Source organism: Polypterus senegalus, chromosome 13 (assembly GCF_016835505.1).
Source record: "Polypterus senegalus isolate Bchr_013 chromosome 13, ASM1683550v1, whole genome shotgun sequence".
In the NCBI taxonomy this organism is placed as follows: Eukaryota; Metazoa; Chordata; class Cladistia; order Polypteriformes; family Polypteridae; genus Polypterus; species Polypterus senegalus.
Genome location: NC_053166.1, coordinates 91261128 through 91286344, shown reverse-complemented (window position 1 = coordinate 91286344; position 25217 = coordinate 91261128). Strand labels below are relative to the sequence as shown.

At 37.0% G+C, this 25217-nt stretch overlaps 1 protein-coding gene across 11 annotated transcripts in view; it reads left to right on the top strand.

Moving 5' to 3' along the window:
• Positions 1-25217, top strand: part of atp2b3b (ATPase plasma membrane Ca2+ transporting 3b) — a 577105-nt gene that overhangs the window by 282851 nt on the left and 269037 nt on the right. For all 11 annotated transcript variants that reach the window (XM_039774297.1, XM_039774295.1, XM_039774293.1 and 8 more), the window contains exons 3-4: positions 4887-5084; positions 7450-7707. In XM_039774297.1, the coding sequence (XP_039630231.1) occupies positions 4887-5084; positions 7450-7707 (456 nt within the window). The remainder of the gene's footprint in view (positions 1-4886; positions 5085-7449; positions 7708-25217) is intronic.

Genomic DNA, 25217 nt, shown 5'->3' with positions numbered 1-25217 from the left:
GAGAACCTATAAAAACAGCAGCTTGGTGCAGTCACAGGTGCTTTATCCAACTAGTGCAGCAAGATGCAAGCAGTTCTTTTAAAGATAATGAGTTACCTCAAATAGCCACATAAAGAGAAGAGAATCAGTTCATTATTTTGCTTGCCACTGATGCTATACTGTATAGTCCACAGAAAGTGTATCACATTATGCAGGCATGTAATGTCCTGCTTGCCTGTACATGAAGAAATGCGGTATGATGAACCTGACTCTGATACATCAAACGATTAGCCAAATCGGACCGCGTTACAACTTTGTTTGAATGTAATTAGAAGAATGTAAAAACAAGTAATCAAATGCAGCATTTATTTTTTAACCAATTCATTTAAATTGTGGTCAATATCACATAGTACAGCCCTTATATACCTCAGTTCATTGGCCACATTGCTTATAGTATCCACTATTGCATTTTGTGACTCCAAAACAGCGTCCGTCAGCACACAGCCAGATGGTCACCCCGCAGTTTCCGAGCCAGAGATGTGTGCACAGCCAGCGTCCAAAGATGAGGTGGGCACAGCAGTACCATGACCGCATGGAGTCGCATCATCTGCATGGGGGTCAGCGTTTGTAATATTGTCTAAAACAGAATAAACAGACAGTGGGCCACAACTTGCCTTTTCACGCCGACTTTAATATCTAAGCGCTACTTTTTTTTATTTTGGGAACTGTGCAACTTTATGAATTTGAACTTTTGAGTGTTTCTGCCACGTAGTCTCACTCCATAACTTTCCTTCCTTCCTATACCACTGCATAACCCAGTAAACAGTGCATTTTTCCTTCCCTCCACTTCGCATTCGCTAAAATTCTTTGTTTTTCCATGTGATTTTACCATTGTCTTTTAACAAAACACCGAATGTAAGGTCAGATTTATATTTACTGGTATATTAAAATAAGCAAAATTCTGTGTGAAGTCGGGGTGGGGCTGTAGCCATGTGCACATGCGTTAAACTTCTTGTTCATTAATATTTATACGAGGGAAGTGCATGGAAATTGGTGTATGCACAGTTTTATGCATGTGATTTTTTTTGTGCGTATGCACATTTCAGTTTTTGTCCATTTGTCGATGCTTTAGTGTGAATTCTACACACAGCATTATACATGAGGCCCCTGGACATTGACACAGATTGATGAATATACATAAGCCTTGTCGGCAATATAAATAAAATCTTGCCATACTTCTTTATACGTCCTACTTTGTGCCCAAGTAAATACAAGTTAACATCAATATACTGATAATCCAATTGTTCAATCAATCACTCAGAATATAGAACCAATGTAGGAAGCACTTTAAGAGAGAAAAGCTCTTATCTGTTGTACCTTTACAAGATGATCACCTTTATCTACCCTCTCAAACCTACACAATATTTTTAATGTTTGGAAAATGTTAGGGATTAAAACATTTAAGAGATTTGCATATAGATAATGTTTTTGCATCTTATGACCAATTACATTTCAAATTTAACTTCCCAACACAATTTTTCAATTACTTTCAAATCAGAAACTTTATTAAAAGGAAGTTCCAACCCATTTCTATTTCAGAGGCAATACTACTCAGTCTTGAAGACTCAAAGAGCATCTCAACAATACATAAAAACATTCCTTTCAAATATCCTAGGCTAAAATGGGAAAAAGATCTTTCATTTACCATCTCTGAAAAGTAATGGAAAGCAGTCATGCATAGAATGCACTCCAGCTCCATATGTGTAAAGCAATTAGTCGTATAACTTAAAATCCTTTATCATGGATACTTATCTCATTTGTAGTTGTCCAAAATGTATTCATGGCAAGATTCAACGTGTATATGTTGCAATTTGACTCCAGCCTCACTAGGCCATGTTTGGGCAGGCACAACGTCAACATCATTCTGGACAAAAATCTTTGAATGCCTATCAGACAGCCTTGGTGTCTCAATCATTCCTAACCCATTAACAGCCATGTTTGGTGTACTCCCAGATGGGCTTATAGTGCAGAATCGACACATTGATTGTAATCACTTATACCACACCACTAGAACATAGACTTACCTTGCTCATCTAGCAGAATCAGAACCCACTTGTTATAAGTCACTGGGTAACTGACATTCTATACCAGGGATCTCGAAAACCGGTTCTGGAGAACCACAGTGGCTGCAGGTTTTCATTCTAGCAATCTTCTTAATTAGTGACCAGTTTTCATTGTTAATTAACTTCTTTTGCCTTCGTTTTAATTAACTTGACTCGGGCTTAGTTGTTTCTTTTTCCTTAATTACCAGCCAAACAATAATGAGACACAAAACAAGCCACCACATGACCTGGGGGGTATTTTTCGTACGTGGATTACTCATTTAGCCGGATGTAATTGTTGATGATTTAGCATGATCCTGGATCTGTCAGTTTTTCGAAACTCTTGCTGGATGTGTTGTCACAGCAGCAGATCCAAATCCTCGTTCTATGTAAACAAGGATTAGCTTACACACTTAATCAGTTTCCGTGCATGGAATTCATTCAGTCATGGCTTCACCATTCATGAATGAGCAACCAATTGATATCGGTGCACAAATTATAAGAGAATTTCATAGAGAGAGGGTTTTGTGCGATCTGCAAGATCCTTATTGCTATTGGAGGAAATTTTCAAAAGATACCGCTTTAGCCGAGGGGGAATATTGTTCCTCAAAGATTTATTAGCACCTTATATTCGAAGTCAAACTAGGCGAAGTCGGGCTCTCACAACCACATAGGCAGTATGCATTGCTTTGAGTTTTTTTGCATGCAGCACTTTTTTATATACTGTAGGCGATGCGGAAAAATCTATCTGAAAATGCAGTTTGCCAGGCAATTTGTAAAGTCTGTTTAGCTCTGAAATATTTCCTTCAGGTTTTCATAGTGTTTCCTGTGTTACCCCTTGTGCATATTAAATCTTGAAATTCTTCATATCCTTCGAATAAAAGGTCCTGCTCCGCTTGTGTGAAAAAAAAATGTGCCCGTTCTTTCGTCATTTTGTTGCAGCCTATCAAAGACTTGCTGATCATGTTTTCTAGACTCAATATATATGGGCTTTCCAATCAACTTGGGCGCGTGCATTCATCTCAGATGATTAGATCCAGCTAGACTGATCTACTACACAGCTGCGTTTGAAAAACCAACTTATCCCGAATCAGTTTCAGTGGCATTAACTCGTCCAAAATGAGGCATCTGATCTCGGATGATTTAAACGATGTACAGAAAATAACCCCCTGCTCTGAGAGGCAGTAGGGACGTGCAGATTAACGGGTCTGCATTGACAGCAACTCTTCACTGTGGTATAATTGGTATTCAAAAATGTATGATAACAAGCCAGAAGACAAATCTTAACATTATTAATTAATAACATTAATAAATTACATTTAAACATGCATAACTCTAAATTAAAAAAATGCTTTGTGTGCCTGTTCTGTTGGTGACAACTTTGATTATTCCTGTTATTAGGCCTCTTTTTTTCTTATATGCACTATTTCTGAATAGGACACCAGTGTACACACCTAAGTCACTCTTATGGTGAATCCATCCATGCTGCCTGTTTTTTAGATACTGTATATGTATTAAATTGTGTTCAGCTTAATACTGTAGCCTACACTGTAAAAAACGTCAGCAAATTTAATTGGTAAAAATACTGTAAATGGTGAAAGTAAAAAACCTTTTCTGCAAAAAATGAAAGTTACCTTATGTTCTACTGAAAATTACCTGTACAGTATATCTTAAACAATACATTTCATTATTTTTTACAGCCAAGTTCTGTAAAATCGATATTTTTCTACCTTCAGAATACAGTATGCTAAATACCGTTAATTGATGCATTACAGTTACACTGAAAAATTCTGCTAATTTTACAGTGTAAAACTGTTAAATAGCGAAGGATAAACAACCATAAAATGTTAAACGGTAAAGTGCTGTGTCAGTAACACCGGTTATGATATTTGCATATGGACACGCCCCCTTTTTACAATATTGTTCCTGGTGAATGGCATACCTTTCAATAGTAGGGAAAAAAACTTAAACTAAGTTAGCAGACTTATTTTTCCCTGTGTGCTGAAGGTTTTTTTGAGGTTATGGAAGCTGATTTATGGTGGGTTGTATTCGATAAGTAAGACACCATACACCACAAAAGAAAACTTTACTTCCCCACCAGACGTGCCATAACTTCCTTAAACATTGAATTGTTTTTAATGTGTATAATTAAATGGTACATGCTTGCTATTGGTTGTTGTTACTTTATTGATGCAAACTGTGTACTTGTGTTTGACCCTGACAATACATATTGTTTATTGATTGTCATATTTACTACCCAATATGAATTTCTGGTTATGGTTAAGCATTCCCTTCTGTTGGACTTTGTTGCAAAGATCAAATAGTTTTTACTACAAAATTATACTGTAGACCTAAAAATATTGTCACCTTATTGATTACAGTAAAATTTTGGCAACCCAGCTGGCAGCATTTTACCATAAATGTGACATTATTTTTTAAAGTGTACCGTAGACCAAAAAATATTGTCACCTTCTTTTTTATGGTAAAATTCTGGTGACCCCAGCTGCCAGTTTTTTACCGTAAATTTAACATTATTTATATAAACTTATTTATTATTATTATTTATATATTAAATATATATGAATTTATATAAATTATTATTTATATAAATTTAACATTATTTTTTTACAGTGTCTTAAGTGTTTAATCCTACAATAACAGCCATAATTTTATTTATTTTTTTAATTAGCCACCTTTCTACAGTTAACATCATTTAAAGATATAAGCTTTATGGGATCCTTAAAATATTTTAGTTTCCTTTAAGAATTTGAAGTTAAGCAACTTGTTTCCTTCTCTTTGCTTCAGGGCTCTCAAACAACCCAGTTGATCTTGAGAAGAGACGGCAAATTTATGGGAAGAACTTCATCCCACCGAAAAAGGCCAAAACATTTCTACAGTTAGTTTGGGAAGCACTACAGGATGTTACCCTCATTATCTTGGAGATTGCAGCAATTATCTCTTTGGGTTTATCCTTCTATCAACCACCTGGAGAAGAAACCGAAGGTAGGTAGGCACATTCTTTAAAACACACACACAAAGCTTGGATATATTCATATATAGGATTTATCAATCATTTTGAAAAGGGCACATTACATTCTCCTTCTTTTCAAGTTATACTGATTTTTATTTACTTGTTTGAAAGATCTCATATTCTAAGCATCTGCCTCTAGACTGATTCAGAAATATCTATGTTGTTTGTATGTTGTGGTAACCAGGAATGCTGCTTGTGACGTCTTACTGGTAACTTATTCATCCACTGCATGATACTTTAAACACTGCACTGCAAATGTAAAACAGCATTTTATTCGACTATTTAATAGTGTCACAATAGTGTCTCAGTGAATGGAACAACATATCCACAACTGTTAACACATCCTTTTTTTGGGCACTGATATATCATTTGGGTTTGTAAATCAACTGAAATATATTTAAATCATGGAACATGCATATTGTATCAGGTATTTTTTGTTGTTGCAGGGCCTCCTGCTAATCTGTATTTTAAGATAGGCTAGAGGCACAAATAAAATTGCAAGCCATATAAAATTATTTATGGTAAGCTGCTCAGGTGCAGATAAATGCTTGCTGGTCCAAACTAAGAGAAAAGCAGACTTTGATAGTGAACTTGTGGTAGGTCCATAATTAGTGATTTTGCTTTACTGCATCCCCTTAAAATGGCTGTCCAAATCTATTTTGGTGGAGGGTTTTAACATATTGTAGATGTAATTTACAAGAACAAAGTTTTGGAGGGCATGAATTGAACTATACGATTATTTGGTGGTCATGTTTTTGGGTCACTGCCAAACCTCCACTCAGTATACTGTATGTCTGTTCTTTTCTTTTTTTCCATCACTGTAAATTCAGATTTAACAACATATGCTAAAAACAAAATTCCTGCTTTATGTTTTCTGCCTATCATCTTAGTTTTTTTTCTTAGCACCACATCTCACTATATTTCTTTCGATATCATTCTGTAGATTATGTATTTATTATAAAGGAATGGTAATGATGGGTTTAAAATCTGATAACTTAGAAAGCACTTGTTTTTTTTCTAAACAGAGATTGTGTTCCCTAATGCTTTATTCTTGCTTATGAGACGGTTTTATCTTATTTCTTATTTTCTATTTACTATATAATGTCTTAATCATTAACATACTGATTCACCTATTTCTTCAACTCTTCAGATTACTTTGGACACAGCAATCTATTGCTCTTCGTATTACTACTAATTTTCCAATATGTAAATAAGCTAGTCATCAAAACACTGATATGACAGTAAATTATTCTAAGGATCATAATCTTGTTGTGGTGAAGAGCTTTACTCATGGTTGCATCTGGTTTCCTCATGTTTGTGATTCAAATGATCATGATAGCAGAACAGCACCAAAGGTGACAGTTTGGCTGTAAGAATATGTCATTTCTGCTATTTAAGAACAAGGTTGTTGTTCTTACCCCATTCACTTAACTGGCATATCCTTGAGTGACTTTTTGTTCAACAAGACTTAATTCTGTTCTCAGTGAGGCTTAACTCCTCAAATCTGAGACATCACTCCTAATTCAAAGAAGAGAGCTGGCTGTTCAGACTTAAGTAAGCCTGGGTCTTGTTCATGAGTGAATGCAAGTGAGAATCTTGAATCACTTAATATGTGAATTGAAACAGCAGCTGAATTTAAAGGCGAAACTCTCAGTTTACAATCTGATTTAAGCCAACATCTTTCAACTTTGGCCACATCTGGATAGTGATGGAAAATAAAAGTATTAGTCTTTTCCCCATTTCTTTCTGAAAACAAGTAGCAGAAGGCCTGGAGTTGCTGCTTATCAGGATCAAGAAAAGATATTTGAGGTACTGAGCTCTGATGACATAGAAGGTGATTCCCAAGGGGCATAATGGAGAGATTATATCACATATTGTTCCAAGAAAACCAACTAGCAGATGAACTCTGTTGCTAGAGAAAGAAAGGGTAACTGGCCTACTCTGCTTAGTTTGCCACAATAACCCTTAATATTGCTAGACTTGCTGAACAAACAGGTCTTAATTTAATGCTGCTCGATTATATTACTTCTTTGCAAGTTGCTTTGGATAACAGTGTCTGCCAAGTAAATAAATGTAAATGTAATTGTAAATAATATGTCGATTATTATCTACCAATTAATTTTAGGTAAAGGTCGATTAGAAAAGGATTTCATAACTTGTCCTTCTACATTATACATATCCCAGAATTTCTATATTTTTTTTTTCTGCTTCAATAATTTTGTAAAATCAATTTAAGTTAGTGTTTTCCTTTAAATTACAAATGTTTGAAAAATATGGGATAATATTGTGAAGCAAGCCCGTGAGGAGAAATTTACAATTTCTTTTGTCTAATTTCAGTGTGTGGAAATGTGTCAACTGGAGCAGAAGATGAGGGAGAGGCAGAGGCAGGCTGGATTGAGGGGGCAGCCATCTTATTATCTGTCATCTGTGTAGTCCTGGTGACTGCATTCAATGACTGGAGCAAAGAAAAGCAATTTCGTGGTCTTCAGAGTCGCATTGAACAGGAGCAAAAGTTTACTGTTATTCGCAATGGCAATGTTATCCAGATTCCTGTGGCTGAACTGGTGGTTGGAGACATTGCGCAGGTGAAATATGGTAAGTAGTCTGAAAAATTAATGGCTGTCTATAGGTTTTGATGGCTTAATTTAATTGTATTTTTAATACAATGTGGGCATAAATTCCATTTTTGGTAAATTAAGAAACCCTCTATGGGATCCCTCATCTGCCTTTAATTATAATCTATGTTTTCTCTGACACCTCACTATTCTACTTGTTTAATAATATAAACATTTCAGTTTCAAAGAATGAATGCTGTCGCTCTTAAAATTTCTAATATTCTCCTTCCACTGGGCCACTCATACAACCTGTCAATATGCCAAGTTGAATATCTTGTGTTCGGACATAAACAGTGCATTTCACCAACTCTAGGATCAATCTGCTTGAGCCTACCTAATTTAAATTTATCTTCCATCAATCAAGGAAACAATCTGAGTTCCAGAGTCATGTCAGTCACTGTTGCCTTGTAAATTAACTGAGCTAATCAATATTTAAATTATTTGCTTAAACATGTTGGGGCCCTTTTAATAAAGGACAACTTCTGTGAATTTAAAATACAATACTCAACTATACAGTCCATCAACTATCAAATTGCTTCATCCAAATAAGGATCACAGAGAACTGTGGTCCATCTTGGCAGCCTTGGTCTCAAGATAGGAGTCAGTCTTGAATTGAGCTTGTGTTCTGTTACAGGGCACTCTCCCACAATGAACCAATTCAGAGTTGCAAGAAAACCTAACACATTCATTATTGAGATGTGTCAGGATACCCAAAATACCTAGAAACACAGAGAAAACATACAAACTATACTCATAAATTAGCTGGAATTCACACACTACTTTCTGGAGCTGTATGAAAGTAGCCCTAACCACACTGTCAATGCAATGGCAATAATCCCCAAAGTTAGTCTTGTTATTGTAAATACTGTGCATGCTAAGATCAGATCAGCACTGAATGATCCCCAACTCAGAGCACACTGCAACTGACCCAAAAAGACCATGCAATCTATACATACAAATACACATACTGTATTATACATGCACAATATATAATACAAGAATCGTGTGTTTATATTAAATAAAAACACACACAAGGAAGAGAAAAGCAAGGGACATCTCAAAGTGTCAGACATAGAGTAAATACAAAGAAACAAAAGCTCTAATTTCCCTTTATGAGTTAAAATGATGTGTCTGCTTAGGTAGTTTTTAATGTTGCTAGATCTCAAAAAAAACGAAACGATTCTTCCCAACTTAAGGGAACAATGCTTGTTCCCTTCCTGTATTAGAAAAATGTGTCATAAGCTTCACTTTAATCTTCACACTCCTCAGGTGTAAATCCAAAAGAACATCTTTGTGATTAGGTGGTATTGGTGATTTGAAGCATATATGTGTGGTCAGAAAATCCTCAGGAAGTATGTTATGTGATTGAGGTAGCATGAACAATGCTCCATAAGGAATGTTGCCAGTTTCTTGCTGAATGTATACCTTAAAGAATTCAAGCTGTTCCGGGATAAAAAGATGGTCCTACCCCATATTAGACTGAAATAATAAATAAGCAGCCACTAGGTATATACTGTGCGCCTCTTTGTTTAATCATGTTTCTAGACATCCTACCATCTTCACAGTGAATTTTACAACATTAGGTTCATAGCCATATTTCAAACCAATAAACCTTAATGACTCTCTCACCTGTCTAGAGTGTTGTTGAGCCTTTGTTTCTATTAGGTTGGGTGGCTCATGCACTTACCCATCCATCCAGGTACAAGAAGCACTCCTTTTCTCAGCTTATTGTTTGGTCTCTCTCTCTTTCCCTCTGGCTGGTTTACTCACTGAACACACTAATCTGCACTCATCTGGTTTCTAGCACAGGAACAGCTTACACCTCCTTCTGGGGCCATTAGTTCCCTGCCATTTGCTTTCTGCTTCTCTAAGACAACTTCCATCCTAATTTTGCTTCTGGGCTAGTGTGTCATCTAAGTAACCAGTAGAAGTTACCACTGCTGGTGTTTACACTTTGGTCTTGTTCTCTTTGAAAGGAGGTAAGGCATCCGTTCTGGTGTGGGGGGACAGCTTAGGATTCATGTGCCCACTCAGGCTGCTCCTCTTTGTGCTAGCTGTACCCTGTGGCTTCAACCACATAGTAATGAAACAGGACAAACTTTAAAAATCAATAGACGTTGGCATTATATCTGATCATGTTCAGCTCTGACGGGAAAGCGTTCCCCGCGTGGGGAGAAAAGCACATGGCCATGATATCTCTGGCAATCAGCAGCTACCCTCTAAAACAGTGGTCCCCAACCTTTTTGACACCAAGGACCACTTTACTAGAAGCAAATTTTTCCAGGGACCAGTTGGGGTTGGGGGGATTCAGGGCGGGTTCATAGGGCAGTTTTATACACAATTTACATTTCATTTCTATTATTATTAAGTTATAATATTGTAATAGAAATTATACAACATACCATAATGCAGAATCAGTGGGAGCCCTGAGCTTGTTTTCCTGCAACCAGACAATCCCATTTAGGGACGATGGAAGACAGTGACACGCGAAGTGTGTTGCTTTTGTTCAGTCTACTCTACTCTGGTTGCTGCCACTGCAGAAAACTCTGCCTTACAAAGATAGGATGTTGGAAATGGAAGCAGACTTTTCAGTGCTTTTCTGGCAATCTCAGGATATTCTGCCTTGACTTTCATCCAAAACATATGGATATTTGAAGTTGTACCATCATTTGCAACCTCAAGCAGTTGATCCTGTTCAAGCACAGACAAATTTGACTCACCTGGCTAATTCACATTTCTTCCTATTTCGGGGGTCTTTTGTGGTTGGGAATAATGCTCAAACTCTATTGAAAGCTGAGACAGATGATCATACACCAGCTGGGAGAAAAAACAACCTCTGCTAACGTTTGAAACATATCAAAAATCCCAATGTTCACTTATCGGCCACATATAGTTGTGCTTGAAAGTTTGTGAACCCTTTAGAATTTTCTGAAGTGAGCAGTTAATCTGAGGAAACCCACCAACATCCCAGAGTTGAAACTGTTCTGTACGGAGGAATGGGCTAAAATTCCTCCAAGCCAGTGTGCAAGAATGATCAAAAGTTACTGAAAACGTTTAGTTGCAGTTATTGCTGCTAAAGGGGGGTCACACCAGATACTGAAAGCAAATGTTCACATACTTTTGTCACTCACAAATATGTAATATTCGATCATTTTCCTCAATAAATAAATGACCAAGTATAATATTTTTGTCTCATTTGTTTAACTGGTTTCTCTTTATCTACTTTTAGGACTTAAGTGAAAATCTGATGATGTTTCAGCTTATATTTATGCAGAAATATAGAAAATTCTAAAGGGTTCACAGACTTTCAAGCACAACTGTAAATCAAGTTTGGCTTTGAATGCAGCCACTTTATCTGCCAACTTGAACAACAGGTATCTTCTGCCTCTGCCCCATGTGCTGCTGCTCCACCGCTGCCTCAGATTTTCCTCCTCATACTCCTCCAGCCTGGCTGGATCCTGAGTCTGCAGAGTGGTTAAAGGTGGGGTGCCCAATAGTACCTGTATGCCTGTTCATATTGTGAGGTTTTAGCCTTCCCAGCCTCAACTGGGCAGAACTTTCCCCTGTAGCTGTAGTAGGGCTAGCTCTATAGTTTAAAAGGGCTAAGTAGGGGTCTGGTTGCTTCAAAATGCATTTGACAATCCCCACAGCTCTCTCTACTGCACCATTTGCCTGTGGAAAATGAGGGCTACATGTGATATGTTTGACACCTCAATCTAAACAAAACTGAGCAAATTACATGGAACTAAATTGAGTGCCATTGTCTGTAAAAAGTTCTGGTGCAATTCCCCATCTCACAAACATGGTCTTAAGTCTGGTAATGATGTGCTGACTTGTAGTTGATTGTAGCTGTGCTATTTCTATATCCCTCGAATAATAGTCCACCGCCACTAGATAATCCTTTCCGGAGAGCTCACACAGGTCAGCCTATATCTTATACCATTGACCTGGTGGTAAAGCGCTAGGCACATGCGGCTCTTTCTTCTGAGTAGATATATTTTCCTTGCAAAAGTTAGAGCTTGACACCTTTCTGCAAATCTCTACTCCAATCCCTGGCCACCATACAAACATTTTAGCCCATTGTCTGCACTTTGTTAACTCAAGGTGTCCTTCATGTAAACGATCTAAAATTTGTTCTCTAACAGCAACTGGAATGACAATCCTATCCATGATGAGGCCAACCACTGCTGAGAAACTCATTTACTTTGCATATTTCAGAGTCTTTTTTTTATGGCTTCCTTAATTGTTTTTAGCATTGTTTCCGACACTAGTCTGGACTTGATTACCGACTCAACATAGGCCTCCATTTCTTACTCTGTATTGAGGTATTCCTTATCATGCACTGGATTACGTGACAATTTGTCAGCCACCACAAGTAACTTGCCTGGAACATTCTCAGCTTTTACATTAAACCTTATCAAATGCATCAGGAGACATTAACATCTCAGGGGTGTTTTATCAGATCACACATGTTGATTAATGGGACTAATGGTTTGTAATTTGTCTACAGAACAAACTCACTTAGCCCATGGAAGTAACTGGCAAACCTCTTGCATGCCCATGCCAGCGCCAGACACTCCTTTTGAATTTGTGAGTATCGCTGCTCTACCTTTGTCAATGTTCTAGAGCAAAAGGCCACAGGCTGTGCTCTGTCTCCATGTATTTGCAGCAATGCAGCTCCTAAGCCGTAGCTGCTAGCATCAGCCAACACAATTGTGGGCTTCTGCACATCATAATAGGATAATACTGGTGTGGATGATAACATTTCTTTGACTCATTCAATTCCTTGCTGTTGTAGTGCATCCCACACCCACACTGAGTCTTTCTTCAGTAACTCTGTTAGGGGATGAATCTCTGTTGAAAGACCTGGCACAAACTTACCCAGAGAGTTTACCATGCCTAGAAGTTGCCTAAGCTGTGAAATGTCTATTGGGTTTGGCATATCAGTGATTGCCTTTATTATGTTAGGATCTGGCTTCATCATCTCTTTGCTAATAACATGCCCAAAGAATCGCAGTTCACTCTTACTGAACTGACATTTGTTTCTATTAAGCTTCAGTCCCGACTCCTGTATTGTTTTCAAGACTGCCTCTAGGTTTTTATCATTTTCTGCTTGGTCTTTACCATATACTAAAATATCATCCATAACAACATCTGTACCTGTGTTATCTCGCAACAGTTTGCTAATTTCTCAATGAAATATCTCAGGTGCTGAGGAGATTCCAAATGGTAAATGCCTGAATCAAAACTTGCCTTTGGGAGTTATAAATGTAGTCAACAGTGTGCTCTTGGAGTCTAACGGGTTTTGCCAAAAACCCAAGGATGCATCAAGAAGTCTCAGTGCTATATCCTCTAGTGTTGCCAAGATAAACTTCTCTTTCATAACAGCTTTGATTAGGTGCTTGAGATCCACAGAAATTCTTATCTTTCCATTCTTTTTCATTACTGGCACCCTGGGAACACACCATTCACTGGGCTCAGTTACTTTACATATTATCCCAGTTGACTACATATGTTTCAATTCCTCACCCACCTTTTGCATCAAAGGGAATGGCACTCTTCATGGTGTGGCTCAGCTGACTTATTTCCCCAAAAACATATGCATTGACTTGGTTATCTCTAATAACTAACCCCATACTGCATGCTGCACATCTACTTAAAATGTTGTTAGCATATTGTCATCCACTACAAAAATACAGTTTGTACTTTGTTCCTTTTCTTTAAGTTTCCACAAAAAAAAAAAAAAATTACAGCTATTTTTACTGCCCCACCTGGACTCTTGGGGTTTAGTGATATTTTAACTAAAGGAGGGCGGTTCGGGAGGGCCACATATATGCAATGTGACATAAGTGTGATATCTACTCCAGTATCAATCTTAAAAGTTACTACTTTACCACACATTGATTGTTGTTTTACTTGCCAGTGGCTCTCAGAATCAGGTTCCTCCACACTCCCCAAGAAAAACGGATCATTATTGCTGTCTGTGTCTTTCACCACAACTGCTCTAACAGTCTTAATTTTGCAAACAACAGCAGTGTCCCATTTTATTACATTTTAGACAGTTATTATTATAAGCTAGACAGTGACTCAGGCCATTCAGTCTGTTGTACCTTGAACAGCATGTTATTCTCTGTTAGCGTTTGCTCTTGCTGTCCCTTCTTGCCGTACTGTCTTTTTTTTCCAGGATGGTGTTTTCCTCCTCCACAATGCACCGTTAGCGCCCAGCGTCCGCGTCTGTGATCATGGCATTCTGCGTTTTAACAAGATCTGACTGGCGTGTGATTTGCACTGCTCGATTCAAAGTTAACTCTTCTTTCCATCTGCAGTTTCCATGAGACTTCTCAGTCCGCAATTCTTATCACGACTCTCTCTCTAATTTGCTGCTCTTTCATACCGCCAAACTCGCAATACTGTATTCAGCAAGCTTATACAGACAGGCTTCTGACAAACACTTCAACCGTCTCTGATTAAAAATTATTATGAAACTTTTTCATATTTTAGTAATAAATGTTACAAAATGTAGGCATAAACTATAGAATGTGTGAAGCCTGAAGTCCAAAGATCAAATAAACACTTTCACAAAAGATTCAAGGATGATACAGCAGCTTCTGTGGCGGAGTGGTAAGATTTGCTGACTTGTAATCAAGGGGCAACCGGTTTGATCCCCACTGCCTCCTTTATTTGCCGTTTTCAGTAGGGAGCTGCTCTTATTGTTAATATACAGTACACACATACATTTGGTTTGCGTCTGTAACAGACCTTGTACATTTATAGTATTGTACTTGTAAAAGTTACCTTTTTTTCACTTTTATTCTCTCACTCACGAACACGATACATACTACCACCCTAGGGATCTGACGCTGTTAGTTTTTATTTGAAACTGGGAATAACTGTAGATGTGAGTGGTGTTTTGAGGTAATGGAACTGGACATTCTCTGATCTAGAGGGATAAAAGTTGACTCGCAAACCCTGGTGAATCTGCCTTCTTCGCATCTCACCGTCAGTTTATTTATTCAGTTTTATTGAGTGTTCCTGCTCACCCAGAATTAGTATGCACCTTACCGCTATTCTGTTGTATCGTCCTTGAACCTTTTGTAAAAGTGTTTATTTGATCTTTGGACTCCAGGCTTCACACATTCTATTGTTTATGCCTACATTTTGTAACATTCATTACTAAAATATGAAAAAGTTTCTGTTTTAACAATGTGTTTACATATACTACTGTAGAAATGGAACACACATGAAATGCATGTGTTCCAAATAACGATCTATTATTTCCACTCTAAAACTCCAGCAGTTCACTCCCAGATAATCAAACAAGGCATGAGCTGGGAGAACTTAGTGCACGTTCTGCAAAGGTGGGAGATGGAATAGCTTGCTGCTTGTCTTAATCGGCACATTTACAGGACAAAAGACGCGGAGGGAGAGGTGCGAATGGATTTAAGGTGGGTGGGTTATGAGTGTTCTCGTATGCTCTGGTAATCCTAGTGTTAAAATATCTCGCTATATTGCTATATATATAAATTTATACATGTCCCCTACACACCCAGGCCAATATATTATATGAAAGTGGAGACATAAGTTAAAAACATAAAGCAAGGATTTTAATAGGTTATGAAGAAAGAAAAGTAAAATCTTTTGAAAATTATGTACTGAAAGTGCAATTACATACACCACAGTTTGCTTCAGAACAGCTTCTGCCTTGTTTGATAAATGTCCATTCGCTGGAATATTCATCACGAAATTTACACTTACGTTTTGGCATCTTGGGATGGATGGATTACTTTTTAAGTTAGAAAAAATAGTGGGCCATGACAAGTAGTAAGAGCACACTTTGTTGACACTGTATGTTGCAATGCTGATACAGAACTGCACAGCAGCGCGGCTGGAGAGCAAAACAGTAACTGTCGTCAGCCAACAATAGCAACTGAACAAGTTGCAAACAGGCAGCAAACACTAGTTTTCTCATTACATTTGGGTTATTTTCATGAAGAGAATCTGAGAAAAGAAAGAATAATTACTTATAAAGTTACAACTAAATACTGTATCGTAAGGTAGTAAAAATATATTTTTATTACAAAATTTGAAAATGAACTAAATACAGGACATTTGGGTGTCCCTGAAAGATCACTATGGGACAGGGGACAAAATTATCAACTACGGGACATGTCCTTTATATAAGGGATGTCTGGCAACCCTACTCTTTCATAAATCTCGTTTCTTGCGTGAAATAAAATGTTCACTGAATTTTCCTACCACGTCTTTAAAATTATTGGTATTCATCCCCACTTCAAAAGTGAACATGCCAAATATTGCCTCAGCTTCTTTCCCCATGGCATAAATTAAGGCATTTATTTGCACTTCACCTTCTTCTTTGCTCAATTTTGTGACAATTCTTAAGTGCAAGAAACGCTGAATCCATGTGGCTATGCAGTCGGCTGACTTAAATCAAAGATCTCAGGTGCATTAAATTTCAACATTTCTCTTTTTTTCGTTCGTCAAGGAGGCTTCCACTGCTGACTTTATTTCAGGACCACTTCTGACACCGTGTCATGCCACCTGGATCTTGCTAGATTAATAAAGTCCAGACTGAAACGGGTTATTGAATGGAATGCACATTTATTACTCCTTCCAACTAATTCAACAGTTCAACCCCCATTAATCCAACAGTCCCTGTATGTCCTGTCCGAAAGCATCATGGGAACTGCAGTGCTTACTGTGCTCACAAAGTGGTGCCAGCCACTTTGCGTCTCTGCTGCTCGTGTTGTGAAGAGGGGGGCTGAACGTACCCTTAAGGAGACGTGGTCATTCCTTTGAAACCCCCTCTTAAACGGTGATACAATGGGAAACAAATACAGTTTTTACTTTTTTTTTACCTCCTCTTTGCTCGATCAGCTGCTGCTGCTGCTTTGCAACGTGATCTGCGTCTCATGGGGCATCAATTCTTGATATTTATTAGTTTATAATTTAAAAACGGAATAAGAACACATCTCACCACAACCCTCTAGCTTTCACATGATTTTGACTAAATGGGAAACAAAATAGCTTCAGGTGTCAGCACAGCATAATTCTTCTCTCCTTCTCACTCATGGTTCTCTATTTAAGCAAGGAATGAGAGAGCTGACTGTGACATCACACTGTGGTTCCAAAAGAGCAAACACTGAATGAAAAACTTGTAAAATATTCACACCATCCAAGCAGCTAACAGGGAGGAAAGGATGAATGAAAATATCAATCTGAAAGTTAAATATTCACTTGGAGTGAAATGCAGCAAGAGCTAGAGAAGTGGATGGGGAATTACTAAAAAAATTGCTTGCACAAACCATTATAAATATAGAAAAGCACTGGGAAATGTTTGGTTGACTGGAGCAAAGCTGTGTGACTCGAGTCATATGCATTTTAGCTAGAATAATATCAGTGTAAAAAATTAATCTACAAACACCTTAGGTTAAATGCATAGACAGTTAAATAAAAGTAGAAGACAAAGGCCCAAACGTTGTTTTATAATTATCGATAAATGGTGATATAACAATACAAAAAAAGAACCGCAGCTTATATTAAGCAATGAAGGCAAAACATGCTATGAAAGAAAAAGCGTGATATTACTTAACCCAGCAATGGAGATCTTCATATGTGTAAAACTGTAACTGCCATTATAAACATAAAGAAGGGTAGCATTTTTTCACCATGCTATTGAAATTTTAGTTAGATTCTATTTAGCTTTGTATACCTGAAGCCTGTCCTACACCATGTAGTCAAAAGCTACCAATCTTTGTCTTCTTAAAAAGAATGTGATGTTTTACATTTTTAAAATGTCAATCTATGGGGCTAAAAATTTTTCAAGAAGATAAGATTATACAATTGTTTACTTTGTTTAATGTTCTCTGCATTTCTCTGATTTTGACATGAAAAGTAAGATATTAGTTAAATAAAGAAATGAAAAAAATTACATTAACTAAACCTATACTAATTTAATAATTTTAGTTTTCATGAGGATGCCAGGATAACACATTGGCTAAAGCTATTGTCTCAAAAGGCTGGATTCAATTCTCAGCTGGTTAGTAGCTGTGTGGAGTGTGCACTCTCTCTGTGGTTTTCCTCTGAATGCTCGAGTTTCTTCCCACATTTCAAAGACTTGCAGGCAAAGCTGACTGGAAACTATAAATTGCCTTATTATGCATGAGTGTGTAGACTGACACTCTGTTGAAGTTTGGTTGCCATCTTGAGCCCTTATTAAGCTGAAGCAGGGATAAAATATGGATGGATGATATTTTCAGGAAACTAACAGCAGAGAGAGAAAGAGCAAATAAACAGCTTGCTTTTTTATACCCGTTCCCTGACAATGTAAATAAAGAGAATTTAAAAATGCTGATAGATGAATAGCTGTGTTATGAAGCCTGTTAATACTTAGGCATGGGTTTAGTGATATCTTAAGCTCTTACATTTGTTTATGAGTTGTTACCAGATGGCTGATGTTGGTCAGTGATGGAGACATATCCCACTTATTCAATAAAAGCAATGCTGATGAGCAGAAATTACATTTTTATCTTGACATATGCAGCATTTTCCTTGTCAGGGATCTTGTAAAGGACACAACTAAAATATCTACTGTTTGAATTTGATGTTTTCCACCAATATGATAGTACTCATTACCACAGTTTTTCTAATTAAAGTTAAAAATGCAATAATTTAAGCAGTGACTATACTTGTGTATTTCCAGTACTATGGTTGAAAGTATATTTAGATATACTAAATGTAGGATTTTATATGTCCTGAAAACATAAACAAAACTAATTAAAGACAACTGTTTCCTGGAGAGTACACCATGTACCTTGATTTAAAATGCAAAGCCTGCCATTCATTTACACATGTTCCTTGTCCTGCCCTATTTAGTTGTCTTTTTGTTAGGTTTACAGAACCAAAACACTGCCTGAGCATTCTGGATGTGTTGTAGAAACAGAACAGTAAGCACATAGAAATTTGATGAAAACTATAAAATATCAATTGAATATTCTTAATGATAACACAAGAAACCTAGCTGAAACATGCTACTTCAGTATCATTGAAGCCATTTTTTGAGACGGGGCCATCAGGCTCAAAGAGGAATCCTCTTACTTGACCATATGTAATACAGATGTTAGATTAATCTGATTTCTCAGTCCTTTTGTTATACTCTTTGATCAGGACTTCCAGTAGAAAGCTGATAAGAAGCATGAATGCCTTGATAGAGTTACAGTGACAATGTAGGAGATTTTGGACCAAAGATAAAGATGAAGGTCATTTTCATTCAATAGTACAACATTATTATGAATGTGGAATGAGACAGTAAAAGATTACCATCATTACAAGAGCCACATGTACTATCAACCTCTGGTCAGATTTTGCATTCCTCAACATATACTTCATAACATGGATTGGTATGGTTTTGTCTATTACTGTCAAAAATGCAGACATATACAGTACCTTTAAGAAGAACGCACAGCACAGAAAGGACAGCTTCAAAAATATATACTTAACCTGGATTTCTGCAGGCCATGCTGGGAGCAACTGCCAATTGGAGGAACTCAAAACAGAACCTACCTGTCTGGAATTGAATGTTTAGATAAAATGTACAAAAGATAGGAGTTTCTGAAGAAGGAAATTTTCTTTTGTATTGGTCTGGAGTATCTAAATCTTTTCCAGCAGGACAGAACACTTTACTTATATTTTTAGTGGCTTGATAGTTACATCAATTGGTACTTTTATTACAATTCGTTTTGTTATTATTTTCTCTCTTCTTGTCTTTTTAACTCTTATGCCTCACACTGAGTCGACTGCACCTTCGATTTTGTTGTTCCTTTGTAAAAGTGAAAATGACAATATCTATCTATCTATCTATCTATCTAATCCAGAAATGTGAGAATTAAAATCTGGACTGCTATTTTAAAATTTTACTGCTGATTGATTTATTGTATGTGATGTTACAGTGTAACGTAATTTGCCATCTCCGTGCTTTATTTTGGGAATCCATTTGTTGTTTGAGGTTTTGTTTGTGTGTGATGTTATTAATACACTTATGTCATCAGTCACCAACTACTGGACAGGGATTATTAATGAGCCCCTAACTGTTTATTATATGTGTTCACATATACAGTAAACCCTTATTTATCACGGTTAATCCGTTCCAGACTCTACTGCGATAAATGAATTTCCACAAAGTAGGATTTTTATTTATAAATCTAATATAAATCTTCCACTTTCGTGGCTTCACTCTATCGCGGATTTTAAATGTAAGCATATCTAAATATATATCACGGATTTTTCGCTGGTTCACGGATTTCTGCAGACAATGGGTCTTTTAATTTGTGGTACATGCTTCCTCAGTTGGTTTGCCCAGTTGATTTCATACAAGGGATGCTATTGGCGGATGGCTGAGAAGCTACCCAATCAGAGCACATATTACGTATTAAATAAAACTCCTCAATGATATACAATATGCTTCCCATGCGGTATTTCGCATACTTAAAAGCTCTAACAGCACCTATTGATTTTTGATTGTTTGCTTTTCTCTGCCTCTCTCACTCTCTCTGACATTCTCTGCTCCTGACGGAGGGGGTGTTAGCAGAGGGGCTGTTTGCACAGAGGCTGATTGCCTAGAGGATACGGACGCTCCTCTCAAAAATGCTGAAAGACTACCTTCACATTGCTTCCTTCCTTGTGGCCGCTTTATCGCGGTGCTTCACATACTTAAAAGCCCAACAGCACGTATTGATTTTTGATAGTTTGCTTTTATCTCTCTCTGTCTCGCTCTCTCTCTCTCTCTGACATTCTCTGCTCCTGACGCGCACTCCTTTGAAGAGGAAGATATGTTTACATTCTTTTAATTGTGAGAAAGAACTGTCATCTATGTCTTGTCATGGAACACAGATAAAACTTTTGAATAAAGGGTGTTATTTCATGTCTAGAAGGCTCTAATAATGTTAAAAAATGTATTTAGAAGGTTGTAAACAGGTTTTCTATGCTCTAACTGCAAAAATATTAGACTTATAAATAAAGAATCCTACTTCACGGAAATTCATTTATCGCGGTAGAGTCTGGAATGGATTAACCGCGATAAACGAGGGTTTACTGTATAAATAAAGTACACTGTGGTGTATATGCTGTTATTCACAAAGTAAATAACCATTTTCACAGTACTAACCTGACACTATACCAGTCTCAAAGCTACATTTTATGCAGTTAATAATGACTCACTATTTCAATGTCAGTTTAATTTACTAGGGTGACTAGACATCCTGGTAACCGTGACAATCTCAATTTCGGGCTTTACATACAGATAAATAACTGAAGAATATCAAAATGTCACAGTTTTAACAGCCTTATAATCTAGTAAAGTTTATCAGTGTTGCAAACATTTGCTTTGCCAAAACAAACATCATCACACTATATTTAGAAATGCACACACAAAACTTTAAGGGGGGACCCTGCTTGATTAACAAGTTATGTTATTTGAACAGCATTGCGCAGAGGATCAAGAAGCACACAAAACACAGAGTACCAGCATTTATTAGTATCTGCTTCAAGTACTATGTGGAATCACATGTTTATTTGTGAAAGTACTTTTTCCTCAAGCCAAGTATGGGTAGTCACTAGTGGAATATGGAAGAGTAGACTGCAGAGAATTTCTAAATATAATATCTAAAGTACTTTTTAAAGTGTTTAGTACACGTTCTGATAAATTTACACCTGTGCTTAATACTTCTAAGTCAAAGTAAATTACCTCAGCCAGAGGTCATTATATACAGGGAAAAACAAAAATTGAAAAATTAGTGGCAGTAGAACCCAAAAAATATAACCCGATAGTTCAGCTAAATCACATTTTTCTTTGCCAATGAAAACAAAATCAAGGAGAATGGATATTGGTACATTGCACCAATATCACATGTTCTTTTGTAGATGTCTATCATAGTTAGAGCTTTACATACAGAGCATAAACCTAGTAAACAGCACGTTCCAGAACACTCAACTGAGGCAGAATCACTACCTGCTTCATATTTAAACAACATCTGAGTCCACAGTTAGGCCAAAAACTGTGCTATCCTATGTGTAAAAGTGGGTTATTCTGCATGACTGGAGGAGGAGGACACTAGCGTTAAAAGTTTATATACATCACCATTTTACTGTATTTCATATATTAAACATAGAATTTAAAAATTGTTATTTGCTCAAGGTGAAACTCACCATTGAAACCTAGTTTTTAGCATTCTATGAACTACAAATTCCATATGGTCCACATTCATTTGCTGTCTACCTTAATCTTTATATCTCAAGACAAGGAAGTAAAATTAATATCAACAATAGACATGTGTCATCTATTGTGCTCTCTAAAGACTTAGGGTTGACTTTGAAGATTGATTTTGAAATTCCTTCTTAACAGCTACATCTAAGACCTAGCACATTTATCACATAACTTTGTAAGATGTGAGATTGATAATATAATTGAACACTGCAAATGACAGAACAGTGTTTCAGTGGCAGGCTTTTGTAAGCAAATGAGAGAAGGTGAATTTATAGTATTACTTTTGAAGGTTAAACTCCTGCTAGCAGACCATGCATTTTCATTTCGGTAGAAAAGGTGTCAGTTTCCAGTTCAATTAAATAGCTGTTGACACAATCACTAAGGCACAAGGGCAAACTCTTCAAGTAAAAGCTGTTGATTTACTCATGGAGAATTACACTTTATGTTGTAATATCAACATTAGAAAACTTTAGAAATTTAGAGTGCTGGCACACAACAATAAGTCAAACAATTTTGATGGCAAAGAACTGTTATGTGATTGATCATTCAAAGCTTTTACTTGATCTATGTTCTTGCTTATAACATACAGTATGTTGCACGTGATTTTGCATAGCTTTTTCTAGCTACTTTTTCCATGTAATCTTGACTGTAAGCCTCAACTAAGATGTTTTCTTGATTTACAAAGACAGCTAAGGTGGTGCTGAAATCATTTTGAACTAACAATTTACTTTTTTCTTTTATAGTAATCAGCTTCAGAACAAGTAAAACTTTCACATTAGTTTTCAAATATATAAAGATAATTTAACATGTTATTTGGATATTATTTATAAGATTATCAAAGTATTCTGTATACAGGAGAACACACTTGAATTTAAAGTTGGAAAGACAGACACACAGCTCAATATACTGTTACCTAGAAATGGTACTTGCCGCCTATTTTTCATCTTTCTGATTCCATTAGTCTTTTTGAATTATGTTATAACATTTGATCAATATTTTTTCATGGTGTTTATTATGCTTATTTATTAGTTATCTTTTATTTTTATGATGTTGACTATTTGTTGTCACCACTTTGTGACCCTTTTTTCTAGTAGCCACTGGAATCTCATGTTCTTGATTTATGGATGTGGCCACACAGTTTTTTTTTTTTTGTTTTTTTTTTGCATTGGCACCCAATTTTCACTCAGGTGACACAATAATGAAATATAGTTTTCATTGACATTATAAGTGACAGTGGTATGTTGCAATATGTGTCCTAGATATGACATATGCATAATGAAAAGCATATTTAAAGCCACAGTTATGTTGATGTTACATAAGTCTTCTGTGAACAGACACAAGGTACCAACTTTTGTTATTCTGGGCCCCTCAAACACCTACAGAAAAATAATATACACTGTAATAATTACATAAATATCCACTCTGTACAGTGCCAGGCATTCATGCCAGAGGGTCACCTTCCAGGCTCACCTAAGGTATGTGGTTTCGCTTCAGGAGTCTCATATCCTTTTTGCCTCACTGTGTCAAGAAACAGCTCTTAACCAGAGAAGCCCTGCCCCTTCCAGTCCAGCTTATATAAAAGGGAAACGTCCCCAGAAACTGGCGTCTCATTTGGACCTGAGAGCTCCAGACCAATAAACAACAGAGAACACCTCTTGTGGGTGATAAAAGGCCACAGCCTACATTGTCTCGATCGTGCTATTGTGTGGCAGTGAAGTTAATTTTTGTTTCTCTATTTTTGAATTAAATGGGGTTTGTCTGGTTGACACTTCAACTGTTTTGGGCCTCACTCTGCCTCCTCACCCACACCAACAATGGTATTCCCACAGAAGATTCTGAGAAGGTGTAAGGACTTCTTTGGTTGGGCACTTTACCATTGTTTAAGTATGTATGCACTTTACAAGTAAAATAAGGGAGGCTTCCATACAATGCAAAACCCTGCAACAACCACTGCTGTGCCAAGAATGTGGTGAACCATAATTCCATGCACTGGGAGATTCTAGTGAGGCCATAGAAAATTACTTTCAGTTCTCAGCATGGAACACAGATTTCAACAGAGTATGTTAACAGGTGGTGAAAGAGCATTTGTAGTACTTTTGGACTTGTTTTGTTCTATGGTGTTTAATATACAGTCATATGAAAATGTTTGGGAACCCCTCTCAGCTTGTATAATAATTTACTCTACTTTCAACAAAAAAGATAACAGAGGTATGTCTTTCATTTCCTAGGAACATCTGAGTACTGGGGTGTTTTCCGAATAAAGATTTTTAGTGAAGCACCATTTACTTGTATGAAATTAAATCAAATGTGAAAAACTGCCTGTGCAAAAATTTGGGTCCCCTTGTAATTTTGCTGATTTGAATGCATGTAGCTGCTCAATACTGATTACTTGCAACACCAAATTGGTTGGACTAGCTCATTAAGCCTTGAACAGGTGTTCATGAGAAAAGGACAGGTGTGCTCTGCTCTGAAGACTGACAGCATGGGATTATCAAAGCAACTCTCAAAAGATCTGAAAACAAAGATTGTTCAGTATCATGGTTTATAGGAAGGCTACAAAAAGCTATCTCAGAGGTTTGAACTGTCAGTTTCAACTGTAAGGAAAGTAATCAGGGAATGGAAGGCCACAGGCGCAGTTGCTGTTAAACCTAGGTCTGGCAGGCCAAGAAAAATACAGGACTGGCAGATGCGCAGGATTGTGAGAATGGTTACAGACGACCCACAGATCACCTTCAATGACCTGCAAGAACATCTTGCTGCAGATGGTATATCTGTACATTGTTCTACAATTCAGCACAATTTGCACAAACAACATCTGTATGGCAGGGTGATTAGAAAGAAGCCCTTTCTGCACTCACGCCACAATCAGAGTCGCTTGTTGTATGCAGATACTCATTTAGACAAGCCAGATTAATTTTGGAACAAAGTGCTTTGGACTGATGAGACAAAAATTGAGTTATTTGGCCATAACAAAAAGCGCTTTGCATGGCAGCAGAAGATCACTGCATTCCAAGAAAAACACCTTTTACCTACTGTCAAATTTGGTGGAGGTTCCATCATGCCGTGGGGCTGTATGGCTAGTTCAGAGACTGGTGCCTGTGTTAAAGTCGAGGGGCGGATGAATTCAACCCAATGTCAACAAATTCATCAGGATAATGTTCAAGCATCAGTCACAAAGTTGAAGTTACACAGGGGTTGGATATTCCAACAAG